Source organism: Phaethon aethereus (assembly GCF_964289735.1).
Source record: "Phaethon aethereus genome assembly, chromosome: 1".
Classification (NCBI taxonomy): Eukaryota; Metazoa; Chordata; class Aves; order Phaethontiformes; family Phaethontidae; genus Phaethon; species Phaethon aethereus.
Window position 1 is genome coordinate 221,901,190 of NC_138575.1, and position 15,626 is coordinate 221,916,815.

A 15,626-nucleotide genomic window follows, 5' to 3' on the forward strand; every position below is an offset into this window, starting at 1 on the left:
GCAGGAGGGGTGTGTGGAGGTGGAGGGTGGTGTCTGGGGGGGGATCCTGGGATAAGGCGACAGCTCTGTGTGTGTAGTGACCTTGGGGACAAGGTGGTGTCCATGTGTCTGCAGGGACCCTGGGACAAGGTGACACCCAATGGGCATGCAGTGGCCTTGGGGACAAGGTGAAGTCCATGTGTCTGCAGGGACCCTGGGACAAGGTGACACCCAATGGGCATGCAGTGGCCTTGGGGACAAGGTGAAGTCCATGTGTCTGCAGGGACCCTGCGACAAGGTGACACCCAATGGGCATGCAGTGGCCTTGGGGACAAGGTGAAGTCCATGTGTCTGCAGGGACCCTGGGACAAGGTGACACCCAATGGGCATGCGGTGACCTTGGGGACAAGGTGGTGTCTGTGTGTCTGCAGGGACCCTGGGACAAAGTGACACCCATGGGCATGCGGTGACCGTGGGGACAAAGTGACGTCTATGTGTGTGCTGGGACCCTGGGAGAAGGTGATGTCCATGTGTATGGAGTGACCCTGGGGACAGGGTGATGTCCATGCGTGCGCAGGGACCCTGGGCGAAGGTGACGTGCATGCCGCGATCATGGGGACAGGTTGACATCACTGCGTGCACAGTGACAGTGACACCCGTGCATATGTGGTGACTCTGGGATGGGTTGATGTCCACATGTGCATAGTGGCCATGGGGACAGGGCGACGTCCACCTGTACGTGGTGACCACGGTGGCAGGGTGACATCTACGCGTACGCAGCGGCTGTGGGGACGGGGTGATGTCCGTGCATCTGTAGTGACCGTGGGATGGGGTGATGTCCACGGACTAGTGACATGGGGACAGGGCAATGTCCATGCGAATGTTGTCACCAAGGGGGCTGTGTGTGCGCGCAGCGACGGTGACACCCACGCACACGTAGTGACCACGGGGTGGGTGATGCCCACGCACAAGCGGTGCCATGGGGACGGGGTGACATCCGTGGATGGGGTGACATCCACGTCCACGCAGCGGCCAGCGCTGGAGCAGCCGGTTGCCGGGGCTGAAAGGCTACCCTGTGCGCGCCGTCGCGGGACACCCGCGCTGTAATTTTATGGTCCCGCGAAGTCAAGCCTAATATTTACCGAACAAACAGCGGTTCTGTCTCGGGTTTAATAGACCCGTCCTCCAGACAGCGGCGAAAAGTGCCAGTTTTGATGGAGAAACTAATGAGACCTTCGAAATAGTTTGTACAGGAGTAGTGAAGAAAAAAACCCCAATGCACTTGATGCCAAGGAAAATACACTTACCTAGTAAAGCATGAGTAATAAGTGGCACTTTTTACAGTGTGAAGATATAACTTTTCATGAAAATACCAAATAAGGCTCCGTGCGAAAGGTGGATGGACTTTCTATTGATTTTTTTTCTTCTTCTTTTTCCTTTCTTTGCGTTCTCAAGACACACGTGTGTTTTCCCCCGCGCCCGCTTTGCAGGACCCTGTTTACGGGACTGGGTTCCCACCAGCCCCGGCACAGCCCGGCTCAGGTTCCTTCGCCGTAAGATGAAATGAGAAGGGAATGGAAAAACAGGAGCTGCTATTCTGCAAGACTTTCTATTTTTAAAAGGTTAAAAATATCTATTTTCAGACACCAGCCCAGGAAGTGCTGGGGTGAAGCGACGCGGCAGGACGTGAGGAGTAAACAAGCGCCGGGATGTGCCGGGCAGCGCGGAAACCGCGGCTCTGAGGATGCTCATGGGGACGGGGCCATCGTGGGCCACCACAAGCCACGGACGTGGCTGCACAAAAGGGCTTTGGGGCTCAGCACCAGTGGGGATGCTCAGCCCCAAGGGAGGATGCTCAGCACCCAGGGGGGATGCTCAGCCCTGAGAGCCCCAGGGTGCTCAGCACCCAGAGCAGAATGGCTTATCTCCCCCAGCATCGTGGTCCTGGTGCCCTCATGACTCAGGGAGTGAGACGGGACGTGTGGCTATAGCACGTGGTACCTACCAGAGGAGTGGGATGTGGTACCCAGCGTGGGAGGGGGATGCAGAAAAGACATCTCCAAAATCCCACCGGTGCTTTTTTAACTTGCATGCGGCAGCTTTGCTCACTTCTCCTCTCTGCCACCTTGAAGGTCCTGGTGACAGGCTCCGGGCTGGCTCTGCTAGTGGCGGCTCTGCCCTCGTACTCGCCCCTCGGCCCTGTCCGGGAACCTTTTCCTGTTGCAGACACCTTCCCCTGCCGCACCGCAGCCCCCCAGAGCGGTGACTCCAGTGGACGCCCCGCCAGCAAGAGCCCCACCTCGGAGAACGCCACAGAGGGGCTTCAATATTGTTGCTGTGATTTTGCACAGCTTAATTTCCAGATTTGTGGATGCTGGATGGGACCTCTCGAGGTCCCCACTCCCAAAAGCCAGGACCGCTTTGATGCAAAATAAGAGTAAAAGTTCAGCGTTTCCCACAGGAGAGTTGCCCTGGTGTGCAACCAGGAGCTTTTGGGATGCACCAGGGAGCTTCCAAAGGGGAAGAGGGGAAACCACTTGGAAAAAAAATCAAATTATGAATTAAGACATGCAACCTGTGCACAGTTCCTGGTAGGACATCAGCTGAAAACATCAAATAATGGCACCAGCAACCCTGGAAGAAGTTCTCCTGGAACTCAGCATCCCTGAAATTCAGCACCTCTGGTACTAGGTGACATGAGCATGGGCAGAATCACCCATAACCTTCCTTAAAGTAGTCAAAGACAGGGGCTGGCTGGTGAACCAGACCTCAGCGGGGACCAGCGCGGCTCATCTTGATCCAGGGACAGCGCTGCCCGCTCTTCCCTGCCCTGGTGTGACACCACAGGGGAGATTTACACTGGATATTAAGAAAAATTTCTTCACCGAGAGAGTGGTCAAGCATTGGCACAGGCTGCCCAGGGCGGTGGTGGAGTCACCATCACTGGGGGTGTTCAAAAAACGTGTAGACATGGCACTTCGGGACATGGTTTAGTGGGCATGGGGGTGTTGGGTTGATGGTTGGACTTGATGATCTTAGAGGTCCTTTCCAACCTTAATGATTCTGTGACACTTGGAGCTGAGATGAGGATTAAGAGAGTCTCCTATGGGGCGGGTTCCAAAACTCACTTGGCCTTCCGCGCCGCTGCCCTGCAGAACCATCTCCACGTTCTCGAAAGAAGCCACTGAAATACCTGAAATAATCAGCATCCATACAAACAAGTTGTAACCTTGAATTTATCTGTCACCTGCCTTTACCCTGGCACGGTTGCCAGATCATGAATGGGCAGCTCTTGGTGCCGGGAAGGATGTTTTAGGTCTCTAAAGCATCGTAAACCCTAAGGGCCTGGAAATGATGGTTCCTCGGGCGCACTCTGCGAGCTCCCCATGTCTCCAGTGCCTTTTTCCAGGGCTCAGAGGAGCTGTCGGCAGCTGATTCAGCAGCGGTTTCCATGGGATGGGCAGGGAGGAGGGCCTTTCACCCCCCAGAGGATGGGGGAAATTCTTCCACCAGCGGGCAGGGACTGATTTCAGAAGGCGCAGGAAAGGTCTCATCTACCTGCTGCCACCTGCGCAAACCCTTTTCCCTTCAGCTTTGCGTTCCCTGGAAAGAAAAACCCAAAGCCAGATAAAGCCAGCAGCACCGCACCGTGGGGGGCTGGTTTTAATGCTTTTTTAGTCCTTCTCCAGCTGAAGCAGCCACTGCACGGGGCAGCATTTGGGGCAGGAGCCACCACCAAGCTTCCACAGGGATCTCAGCATCCAGGGCTGAAGACGCCGTGACCCACTACCACCGCAGCGGAGCCCAACGTAGCGGGGGGCACCCCACATGCACCCCAGGGTGCGGCGGCCCATTCCCTGCAGCCGGGGTGAAACGAGGGGCTGACGCACGGTGCTGGCAAGCACCCGCTCTCCCCTCCGCCGCCGCTCGGCCTCGCCGCGCCGCGTTTCGCTTCCTTATAAGGCCCTGCTGCTCCATGCTCCCCTCGCCGCTCCCTGCGGCCAAGCTGGCAGCGCCTGCTCGGAGAGCAAAACAAGTCCCCGCGCGCCGCCGGGGCACCCTCCCGGCCGGCCGGGCCGTGCCGCTCGCCCTCTGCCAGCGGCGCTTCCTCGCACCCTCCTCTGTTCTTCTTTAACTCGATGGAGGCCAGGCAGCCCCGCAGCGGGAAAGGCAGAGGGGTTTTTCCGAGCAGGCTCTGCCCCGCGGGAAGGAGGGCTGTAAATCAGCTCGGCCGTCTCCCAAACGAGAGTTGGGGATTCATCATCCCCCAGAGCAGTGTTTCTCGCCTCTTCACAGGGCACACGCAGTTGCTGGTTCAGAGGCACCTTGTCCAACAGGAGCTCGGTACATCACTGGTTTTACCCCAGAGTATCCAATGGTGCAACTTCTTCAGCTTCTCACCCCACCTGGGAAAAAAGGATGAAGCTTCCTCCATCTGTAAAAAGGCTTTCAGGGAGCCTGAGCAAAGAAACACTGTAGAATACACTGTTTAGCAAGGAATATTAAACTAACAAACATCCCCTCCCGCTGCCTCTTAAGGCCTTGCAAACGCGAGGGTGGGGAAAGGAGACAGAAATCCAGGGATTTCCTATCTCCGGGACAAGGTTTTGGACCCTGAGCACCATTAATACTGCGCCTTGAGCCGACTGCGAGGCTGGGGATGTGCTCCAAGAGCCAGTGCCCAGCTTGGCGCTACACAGAGCGGCCACTGCCTCCCGGACATTTTGTCCCCCACCAGCCACCGGCTGCCAAACAGGTGACATCTGCCCACAGCAGCAAGAGGGAACCTTCACTTTAAGCAGCAGTTTGGGGACCCAGCCCCATTCCTCGCTCCCACACAGCGCCTGGGGACGCTCCAGCCTCGCCCCAGGGGCATCCAGGGACCCGAGGGCCCCCTGGGGCTGGCAGCCCATGAACTGCAGGACAGGGGGGAGTATTAGATCATGATTTTTGGAAGTCTGAAGTTTGCCTATGTCCTGCTTCTTCAGACATTAAGTCATTTTCCTGAGGAAGTCGCATATGACGTTGATCTGGTTATAGAGGGAGTCGGGGTGGAACAGCGAGCTCCAGCTAGACCATGGTAGAGGTGAGGTGCAAGAGCACAGGGACACCGCATCCTGCCAACACTTGCCATGGAATAAGACTCAAGGGGTCAATTCAGTACAGATCCTGATAGTTTGAGATGTTCTCACCCACGTTTCAGATGCTCTAAAACACTCAGTTTAATGCTTCCAGCCCTGGTTTTGATAGAAGCCTCCTGTCACAGCAACCACTGGAAATCAGGATGTAGCACATCATGAATAGCAAGGACAAAAGAAAAATCTTTATTTAACAGGTTTTGTTACTTATTACTTTTCAAAATACACCCCCAATTCTACCAAGAAAAACAGAAACACTACAGCAGTAGTTTTTTTTTTTTTAACAGCTAAATTTTCTTCATAAAAGTCAGAACAAGGTTGTTCATTCTTTCCCCATGCCCACATCACTCAAACATACCACGAGAGCATGAAACCTTTTTTAGCTTGTGCAGCAGGCTGTGCGTGGATGTCCATGAAGACCCTGCCAGTTCTGCCTTCCCTCACCCATCTTCCCATTATTTTTCCTGTAAATCTCCAAAATTCAGTAAGTCCAAAGATCGAGTCCTTAACACTTCTGAGGAGCTACACAGGGCTATGAGGTTACCCTTGAATATCCCCGACAGCAGCGATCCATGCAGCGAGCAGCTGAACCCGCCCAGCCAGGATACAAGCACGGGCGCAAACCCAGAGACAGTGCTGGTTTTAAGTAAAAAAAAAAAAAAAAAAAAAAAAAATCCTCTCGCATCTGCTGAGGGCACAAGCTGCCTAAGGTGACATGACTTCAGTTAAGTGTTGGTCATTATTAGGCGTTCAAACTTCTTCGAGTCACCAACCCGATCACTTGGTCAGAACGACTGTGTGAACACGCTCGGTTGGCCCTTTTGCTGGCCAAGGGTTGGAATATTTTCATCTGGCTGCCTGAAGACATTTCTTCCTCGGTTCACACTCTTCAGACTTTATCTACCTTGCTGCCACAACCACAACCACTTTATAATCCAATAGGTACATACATATCCATACCTACACTGGCCTAACAGCACTCAGAAATAACCACTGATGACATCAGTTGCCCATTTGGGAGCCCTTGCCAAGCTTCAGAAACGCTCTGCACCCATCCTCTGGAAAACCTGGCCTTTTATAAGTATCTATCAAATGTAGTACCAGAAAACCAGAAGCCATCCAAAATGACGACTCATTTCTGATTAACAGGGCTGCAGTGCTTTATTCACCTCCAATAACTGGTTCCTCAGGACCATTTGCTGGGACACACTTCCTTCAGCAGGCAGATGATGGCATGTCCTAGAAAACAACTCCTCTGTTGTCTGGTTTATGCCTGTAAAAAATACAACTTTGGGCAAACCAAACCCTACAAAACCAAAACACAGCGTGCGATTCGATTCTTCACAGACAATGACAGCAAGTACCTGAGTGGTGTTATCAGAAGTGCCCTCCAAACACCCTCCCCTTTGACTCACTAAGTTTCACGCTTAAAGATACAGTTGCTTTCCCAATAACAGCAAAGCCTTCCCCCAGTTACACTGGAGCCAATTGTGTGGGAAGCCTCAAAGATGTTTTTGCAAAGACAGAGCACCAACAGTGTCCTGGGTCTATAATTAGGCATCTGAGCAACTTACAGAGGATATGTTCAAGGAAGAAAACACTAAGAGAATTTTATATGCAATGCTTTGTCCAAAAAAAAGGCTATGAAAAGCTGAGCAAAAACTATTTACCAGTCTTAGGGGGAAAATTAAGTTCATTTCATTCAGTTAAAGCTGAAGCAGATGTTCGGTATTTGTGTGTACGTCTGAAGACCTGCTACATTACAGCTTCTAACGAACATGAACATTTAGATCAATCTGGAGAGCTGGGGGTGTAAAAAGCAGGGGGGGAAGGGGCAGGGGGGGGAACCCACAACTTGACTGCTAATTTAGTCAATCTACCATCCGTGGAACAGGCCTTCAGCACTGAACAGGTGGCCATATTAAAAAAATAAAATTTCATGTGAATAGATTAACAGTCTTTCAAGAGTTCCTCTAGATTTTGCTTCTAGCTGGCAATTCCCATCTTGCTTAGTAAAGACAAATGAAATTTTTGCAGTAACAAATAGAGCTTTTCTCCAATACAAAAATCTAGTCCAGAGGGCTTACTTACACAGTAAGCAAGATATCTTACGTAACTGAAGATTTCTCCAATGCAGCAGCTTTCAGAAAGCCACACAAAAAGAGCAACGCTCCCAAGCTGCCAAGAAGACCAGGGAGAGAGACCCAGTTCATTTCTTCTGAAAAAACCCCATGATGGAGACCTGTTTGTTGGCTCTGCTGGCAGCAGCTGCCCCTTTTTTCAGGTTCTTCCTGTCTTCCTTTGGTTCTTTCTTCATAGGTGGTGCAGGCTGTTTGTGTGCAGCTGGTGGCTTGGACTTGGCGAAGTCATCCTCACTATCTGTACAGGATTCACTCTCGTAAACCTTCTCAGTCACTGGTTAAAAGAAAAAAGAGGAACAGATGATGATGGTTAAGCCTGTGTACCAAAGAGCAGAGACCTCCCTGCTGCAGGCTTCCCACTGCGTTTCTGGAAATCAGCATTTTGGGTTCAATTAAGTCCATAGCTCAAGGTTATGCAGTAGATCCAGATGACTGGACTGGCTTTCCACACACTGAGTCAAACTGTCTCCCCTCTTTCTGAAGTCTAAGACAGCAGGTTCATGACTTGGGAGCTTTAATATCATCCAGCTCTTTCAAAATGGCTTGGTGTCACCGTACACGTTCAAGGCATGCATATGGCCTGCAAATGAACAGCAGCACCCCAGGGCTCCCCACTGGGAAAGGCCCTTGAAAAGACAGTTCCCTCTCCAAATATGTTCAAGCATTGCCCTCTTCTAGAAACAAGGCCCAACTGCAGTGAAGACCTCCACAGCTAAAACTGTTCTCTACCAAGGACGGGCCTGCAGCCATCAATTCGTCTTGCACAGGCTGACAAGCAGCTATCAGGAAGTGACAAATCTGAATGAGATCAGACTCCGTAGTTTAGCATTAGATGATGGAACATCTATTTTACAGTTAAAAACCACCATTCTGACTTGGCTTGATTTCCACAGGGGCCAAAGCAACCAGATTGTCCCGAAATCCAGACAAGTCAATCCAGAGAGACCCAGCCTTCCCTTGTCAGCACCACGCACATCAGACAGTAAGGGAAGAGTGAAGCAAACGTAGCGCATCTCAGAGATGAGAGAAGGAGCACAAAACCTTGGGGTCAACTTCTTTCCTATACAGGTGGGCAAGCAGGGCAATTATCAAGAAATACCTTAAAAAAAAAAACAAAACACAAAACAACAAAAAACCACCCAAACCCGTGACTGAAATCAAGGACTGTGACTGAATGGGATTGCCAGCTCACTGCTGTCAGCATCCGGTGGTGGAAAGCCGAGGGGTATAAAAGAACACTCACGGAAATTAAACTGGAGTCAGCTCCACTGATGAAAACCATCGTTAGATACTAGTAAGTGTTGTTATATCAGTTTTCCCAGCAGGGCTCTGGTATTTTTCTAGTAAGCCATTTTTCTTTAGCAACTGTATTCTTTTAAACAGATGTCCTAACTTCCCTTCTTCTGGGAAATTGGCTTTCACTTGTATTAATGCATCAAATTAAATAAGGTTTTCTACGTAACCAGAGACCGGGAAGGGGAATGGAATGAAATCCTGCTCTGCAGTGCTAGCGGATGCTCAAACGGGGACTGTAAACCCAAGCTAACCTCCCTTCGGAGGCAACTGGCTTTTCAGTGAGCAGCTTTAACAGACCCCTGGCCACTTACTGAGCTTTAAAAAGTTATCGTGTTGTCACCCCTGTCAGTAATTGTGGTAACTCCGAAAGCATGCACTTAATCCCCTGCAACTGCCACATAACACAGCTTAGATTAACTTTCTTTTACTGAGATCTCAGCTGAACTTGAAAATTCTGTATTTGCAGCAGCTACCAGCACACAGATAGGTGATTACTGATGCTCAGATCACAGCCAGACTCGCTAAATCACAGTAACTCAAATTTTGTGAGCTCTAACTTAAACCAGTGCTGTAAGACAAATTTACCTACAACATACACACACACACACATATATATATTCCAATATACAAGTCCATGTGCATTCTTTCAAGCTTTAGAAAGTGCAAGGTAGAAATGCACCAGCTTAAACCTCAGTAGTTCCCCTTTGCTACAGGCTAAGAGCAGGCACTCGATGGAATCCCAGTTGATGCATGGTAACATGCCTTCTGCTTAACTCCACAGATACTTTAATTGCTCAATTTCCCTCAGGGCTAATCCCTAAACTAGTTTTGCTTTTTGACACCAATTGCTTGCTATTGCAGCTATTGTGAAAATAATCATTTAAAATCATGGAGAAATATAAAGTACAGCCTAATCCTAATGTTAGGTTTTTATGTCTCTTAAAACCTAGCCCTTAATTAAAAAAAAAAACACCAAAAAAACCCATCAGGGAGAGGGGTAGAAAGTCCCTATATTTCAAAGAATAACAACAATTTACATTAGCCCAGGAGATGTGCAAGTTATTTAGTCTTCAAATGATTAGGCCTGTACATGGAAAGTGTGAGGAAGAGACAGGAGGAGAGAAACGGGACAATAACCAGACAGCAGGTTCTGCACAACAGACTGATAGGTTTTTACTACAGAAAGCAGCCATCTCCCTACCCAGTTTCTCAGCATCCCAGCTCCTTCTTTCCTTCCTAGAGGATCTGTCTCTCAAAGGCACAACAGGGGCATGCATTTCCCCTTTTGTAAAATGGTAGTGGATATGAACTGCAAAACCAAAGGTCTGGATTTCACAAGAGACTATTAAAGCCTTTGGGGGTGAAAAGAAGAGAAGGAAAGGCAATCTTTCCAGCCCTGGTATGTTTGGAAAGGGCTGAGCAGAAAGAGAAGAGCACTCTTTGCTGGGAGCTGAACCCAGAACAGTCGTTACTGCAAGTTCTGGATGCAGACCTTTTTCAACTCAATTCCCCAGCTAATGCTTTTTTTGTTCCATTTTCCTTCCAAGTGTTTTAATGTTTCTATCTGGGATGGGAGAGCAAAACACCCCATAACACAACTAGCCAAAGCAGTCAATAACCTTGTGCAAGTCCAATTCTTTGACAAAAATCCAGTACTTGAGATTTCAGTTACTAGCATAGCCAGTTGCTGAGTGCTAGCTTTATATTTCTTTAAAGGAGACACACCAAGTTAATAGGAAACATAAGATACAACTATACAGGCAGGTGCAAACAGACACAAGCTGTCTCACATCCAGGCAGCTCCAAATCTGGGCCAAGCAAGCCTGTATCTATCTGCGCTTATGCGCAACGACAAACCTGTACAACAGCAGCAGATCTTCTCCTAGAACTGGCTGAGCTCCTTTGACATTTACTCAGATCAGCAAGGCTGGAGAACGTTAAGCATCCCATACGATTGAGCTGACAACAGCACTATAAAAAAAAATATCCACATTCCACCCTCTTACATTTTCAAAACCTTTAAAAAAAAAAAGGGAAGAAGATTCTGAAGTCCTGCAGCTCTACTTCAATGTCAGGACACAGAGGAGGAAACAAGCACAGTGGTGTTACACAGTGTTCTCCAGGTCACAGGAGGAAGCAGTGTCCAGTCAGGCTGGAATTCAAAGCCTCTGTCTCTGTAGAGAGAGAGTACTTCTGTAGAGACTCTCTTCCCTCCTGAAAGCAGAGCCATCCTTATCAGAAACAGAAACCCTCTCAAGGATTTAAGCTCCAACTTATTCCTTGTTTATCTGGGATACTTAAAGTTTATATTTACATATAATCAAGCTCTGCTGCACAGCTCTGGATTTATCCCCCCGCCCCCGTCCCCGCCAACCAAACCAAACCAAGAACACCAAACCAAACTTCTCCCACACAGAACTTCTCCCAAAACCTAGATCGCTCCCTGCACCATCTTTAAGAGTTTGTATCTTTGGAGAGGAGAGCAAGCAAAGGAGGTGCTCATGCTGGCAGGAGGGAAGGGAGAAGAACTGAAAGAAAATCTGTGACTAATCAAAAAAGAATAAGGATTCAGCCACAGCTCCACAACTCCCTACCCAGGCCTTCACCAAAAGGGCAGTTACCTCAATCTGTGAGCATAAGGTTGAAGTGGAATAGCAAAGTGATTTTGTGAACCTCTTTCTAAGCCTGGGAGAGGCTGGCCTATAAAAATCTTCAACGCATCTTAGGTAAAGTTAGTTCCACTGAGGTATAGGAGACAGCTAGTCTTACCCATGCAGCCTTCTTCCTCGTCAATAAACATTTTGGATTTCAGCACACGCTTCCGTTTCCTCTTCTTCCCTCCAGCTGAAACCTAAAGGACGTTGCAGTATTGTGAGAAATCTATAGTTAAGGCCCCGTGCATGTACACAGGTCCTAAAAGCATCAGACCCGGGAATGAAATCTAGTCTCTCTAACGAAACTGAGCGTGACTTGATAACTAATTCTGTCCACAAATATCCTGTCCACAATATCCTAGTCTCATTTTTGCTAACGCCACAGTTCTCCCCATCCTACCGGGACAAATTTCAGAGACACAAAACACAATGTAAATGAGACAGCAAGGTTTCCTGTCTGCCAGCACAAGAGACACATTCCTCTTCTTGGGCACGTGACGTTTTGAAATGTGTTTAGTTATGTCAGAAGGTGGCACCAGGGTTGTCCCATCACACCTCCAAAGAACGAGGAAATAACAAGGAGAGCAAGACATCAGACTCCTGCTGTGACAAACAGCTGCACTTTCAGTAAAACTGGGCATATTTGCTCAGCTCAGAGGTTAACTTCTTGCCAATCGCAGCCCACCTCCCTGACACAGCAGCTTCCCTGCAATACAAGGTTGAATACCAAGAGTCTTTGGTTTCATTCCTGGTCCTGCCCTGACTCCTGAGGCCAAAATTCAGAGGGACGAGCATTCAAACACGAGCCACAATTCACAGAGCCATTAGGCAGGAAAAAAAAAAAAGAAGAAAACAGAAAACTGTGTCATGTCAGCAGAAAAGCTAGCATTTAAATAATAGTCTAGAAAATGAATGAACTAGTGAACATGGTGGATTCTTTCAAGCGGGATGACATGATGGACTTGACAGGCAAACAGGACCTCCCCGTCAGCATCTGAAAAGCGGTTGGGCAATCCCCATCAAGTCACATAGAAACAGAAGTTAATCACCCTAATATGCTCTTACCTCGGTGGATGCAGGCTCCAGTTCAGTTTTCAGAGCAGGTACAGGAGGTGGAGATGGAGCTTTCTCTTCCTCAGGTGCAGGAGACAGTGGGACATCTGCTAAGAAGATAAACATCTTGATAGCATGCGGGTCTAACACCCCTTTACAGCTACCCTTTTGTCTCAAATAATTTCACTTAACTCTGAGCAATTGCTTGTAACCTGTATTTAGATTAAAAGGTTTACAAGTTCTCACTCAGATTTGTTTAATTCAAGCCAGGACAAATCGTCCGATGCAGTCGGCCTCTGGCCAGACGGCTTACCCTGTGTCAAGGTGCTATGTGCTGCAGTTCCCAAAGGAAGGAGGGTGGAGGGTGGGATTGGATGGGAGAAGTGCATTTGGGATTTTTGGTAAGCCAAAATCAGTTCCACCAAATGAAACTTTAAAAATAGGTACAGAAACTGGCACATTTTAGCCACGTATTTTACTTACTCATTAAAAAGAGGGACTGCAATTTGTTTAGAAATTGAAAGAGTCAGGGTTTAAGACTACATATTCCCAAATCACTGGATGACCTTAGTTTCTCTACCTCTGCCCCACTGGTAACACCGTCACTACTTCACAGGTGGTGCTACACATCTCAAACAACCTGCGCTATTACCTTGGAACCAACCTTAATCCAAGAATTAAGTGCAATATACTATTACCCATCCTGAAAGATTGTTAAGGGATACCCCAAACCTTTCATCTGAAAAACAAACAAAAACCCAAACCACCCCAAAAAACTAAGCCCAGTCTCTCATCTGACATCAGCTATGGTCTCCTCCAGGTGCAAGGACAGAGAGAGTAGAATCCTTTCAATGTCAAAACTGACTGACATAGTCAAGGCCACCTGCACAACTTCATACAGAGGAAAACCAGCTCTGGAGCCTCTAAGAGCAGTGTCAAAGAGGGCCTTAGTGAGACTAGCAGGGCTTATTGACATGAGAGAAAGCCAGGGTCACTCTTCTGTGGGGCTGGCAGAGGGACAGAGCCATGACGGTGAAGAAAAATCAGCGCAGGGCAAGAGGGGAAGGAGCAGCACCTTGCACCACGCAGCAGGCACCGTGACTAATTTAAATGGCTTTAAGGAATCCTCTCCAAGTCCAAGTGAGAAACACTGCCATGCAAGTCCTCAAATGTGGGGGAGAGCTAGTAACGTGGGGGAAGAAACTCCTCATATGACCTATTGCTTAATAACAACAGCGATGCTGCTGGATGGGAGGACAGAGTGCCTGCTTGGCTTCTCCTCCCAGCTCTGCTGGCTGTAGCACTGCATTCATCCTGTCGTTGTAACAAAAATTCTGGATCTGTAGCTGTCCCAGCCGATTAGGTCAGTGTTAAGAGTTATGACTGTGCCAGGCATACAGCCAGCTGACCTTCATAGGTTAAGAAGGGCTCAAGTGAAACAGTGGTTGGCTGCCAAGGCTAAATAATAAATTACATTCTTCAAACAAGGACTCTGCCTCCTAACTACTTCAGTAAGCGAGGCACAGAAATGCAAACAGAGTGGGATAACATGACTCGGTATTTCACCTTGCTCCAAAGAGCTGGGTCTGGCAGCTGTGCAAAGATAAAACCAAACAACGGATCTGCTCTAAGGTGCTAACTGCTGGGGCAGCCGGGACCGCAGCCGAGGAGCTGCAGGGAACTCAAAATTCTCAATATTTATCATAGTCTCACAGCAACTGCAGGCTGAAGTGCCCATCCACTGCACAGCACCAAACCTGCTTCACAGACTATCCAGGCTGGCCACATCAATGTGAAAATATTCTTAAGAGAGCATACACTACGAGGGCTGAAAAACCAGCCTGGCAAAAAAACGCCACCTCTGCCATGCTCAAGCAGAGGCTGCTGAAGGTATTTTCAACGTGTCAACTCCACTATGCTTGCTTGGGGGAAACCTGGGCTTTTCTTCAGCCTCCTTCAAATGAGTTCCCCCAGCTTTTGGCAGGCAGAGGCACCTTCTCCCCACGTCAGAGTGTTTCAGACTACCATCAAACTGCGTCGCTATTACTTTATTACCCTCCCCTAGCCAACACAGCACTCTGACATGTGATAACTCCTGAGTCAACCTCTAGCTGCTGCCCACAGTTTACTCAACAGCAACAGCTGCATGAAATGGATACAAGTTGGGCAACTGGATGTACCAAAGATGTAAATCCTGGCTTTGTTCGGTTTGCTCTGACCCTGCCTGGAAAAACTGTGAGAAGCTTTAGTGCTTCTGCTGCAGCTCTCCGAAACCAATAGAGTTTGTAGGTTACAGTGCCACTGAAATCACCCTCCAAAGTGGCTGTAAAACACTTGTCAACACTGCGAAATGCTGCCTGTGTTGCTATAGCTGAAGCTGCCAAAACCTCCTGTCCTCTGTGGACACACTTGTGTAGTTTATTCTGGCAGTGGAAGCAAAACAACCTGCAGTGACTAAGGCACCCTCATACCAATATAACTTTTTAATGAAAAATCATTTAAATGGAGAGGATTGTGCCTTATGCCCTCTCTGTATTTTCAACTCGGTACAATGTGCTGACACTCGTGTAAGAGGAGCTTGTTTTGGGCTAATTTCAGTACATTAAGAGCAGACTAATATAGCACAATGCAAAAGACTCGCCCCGACATAAGAGCGCCCATACAGCGCTTCGCATCAGTCGTACGGACCTAGTTTCAAACCCACAAAACGTCGCTAAGTCTGCCTGAAAGCGGGCAGTGGTTTTACTAGCAGTTACACAGGTGGAGCTGTGTCTGAACGCCATTCAGTCACAGCGACGGCTGCGGACAAGCATCCCCTTGTACCCGCAGCTGCACCCGCAGGAGAGGTTAGCACCCCTGCTCGAGGCCGTGCGAGCACCTCCTCGTTTGCTTCGAGCGGAGGTCGGCCAGGTTAGCGCGGCGCGTTAGCGTAAGCAGCAGCTAGACCATCAGCCTTTGATACCTGCTCTCGTGGTGCAGCTTCCCATATTGCGTTTTGCATATGCAAAACTTACCCCTCCATCATCCGCGGGTGAATTACGCAGGTGGCGGATGAACCGGGCCCTGTCTGGCAGCGATTTCCAAATGCTGTGCAGCATATGGCGCCTTCCTCCCTGCTCCCCCAGGGATGCAGCGTGGAACAATGTCACTCCAGGCCCCATTTTGCTCCCTGATGCTGCTGATTAAAACTGCCCCTGCTCCCTTGAGAAATCTGTTTCCAACCTTTCCATGGGTAAAAGCTCTCAAAGTCCCTCTGTTGTACTTTTTAAATTATTTGTTTCATCCAACTTATATTCTTATACTTGAATACTGAATGTAATATTACCAGTTTGAATTCAGCACGAATATTTCAAAGAATTCAAATC

The 15,626-nt window shown here is 48.8% G+C and overlaps 1 protein-coding gene across 1 annotated transcript in view; it reads right to left on the reverse strand.

Moving 5' to 3' along the window:
- Nucleotides 1-7,326: 7,326 nt before the first annotated feature.
- The window catches only part of POLD3 (DNA polymerase delta 3, accessory subunit), a gene marked incomplete at its 3' end in the record, with an annotated part of 29,142 nt that continues 20,842 nt past the window's right edge, over nt 7,327-15,626 (reverse strand). Inside the window, exons 10-12 of the mRNA XM_082001506.1 lie at nt 12,274-12,368; nt 11,324-11,405; nt 7,327-7,532 (exon numbers count right to left, since the gene is read on the reverse strand). Of these exons, the coding sequence (XP_081857632.1) occupies nt 7,327-7,532; nt 11,324-11,405; nt 12,274-12,368 (383 nt within the window). The remainder of the gene's footprint in view (nt 7,533-11,323; nt 11,406-12,273; nt 12,369-15,626) is intronic.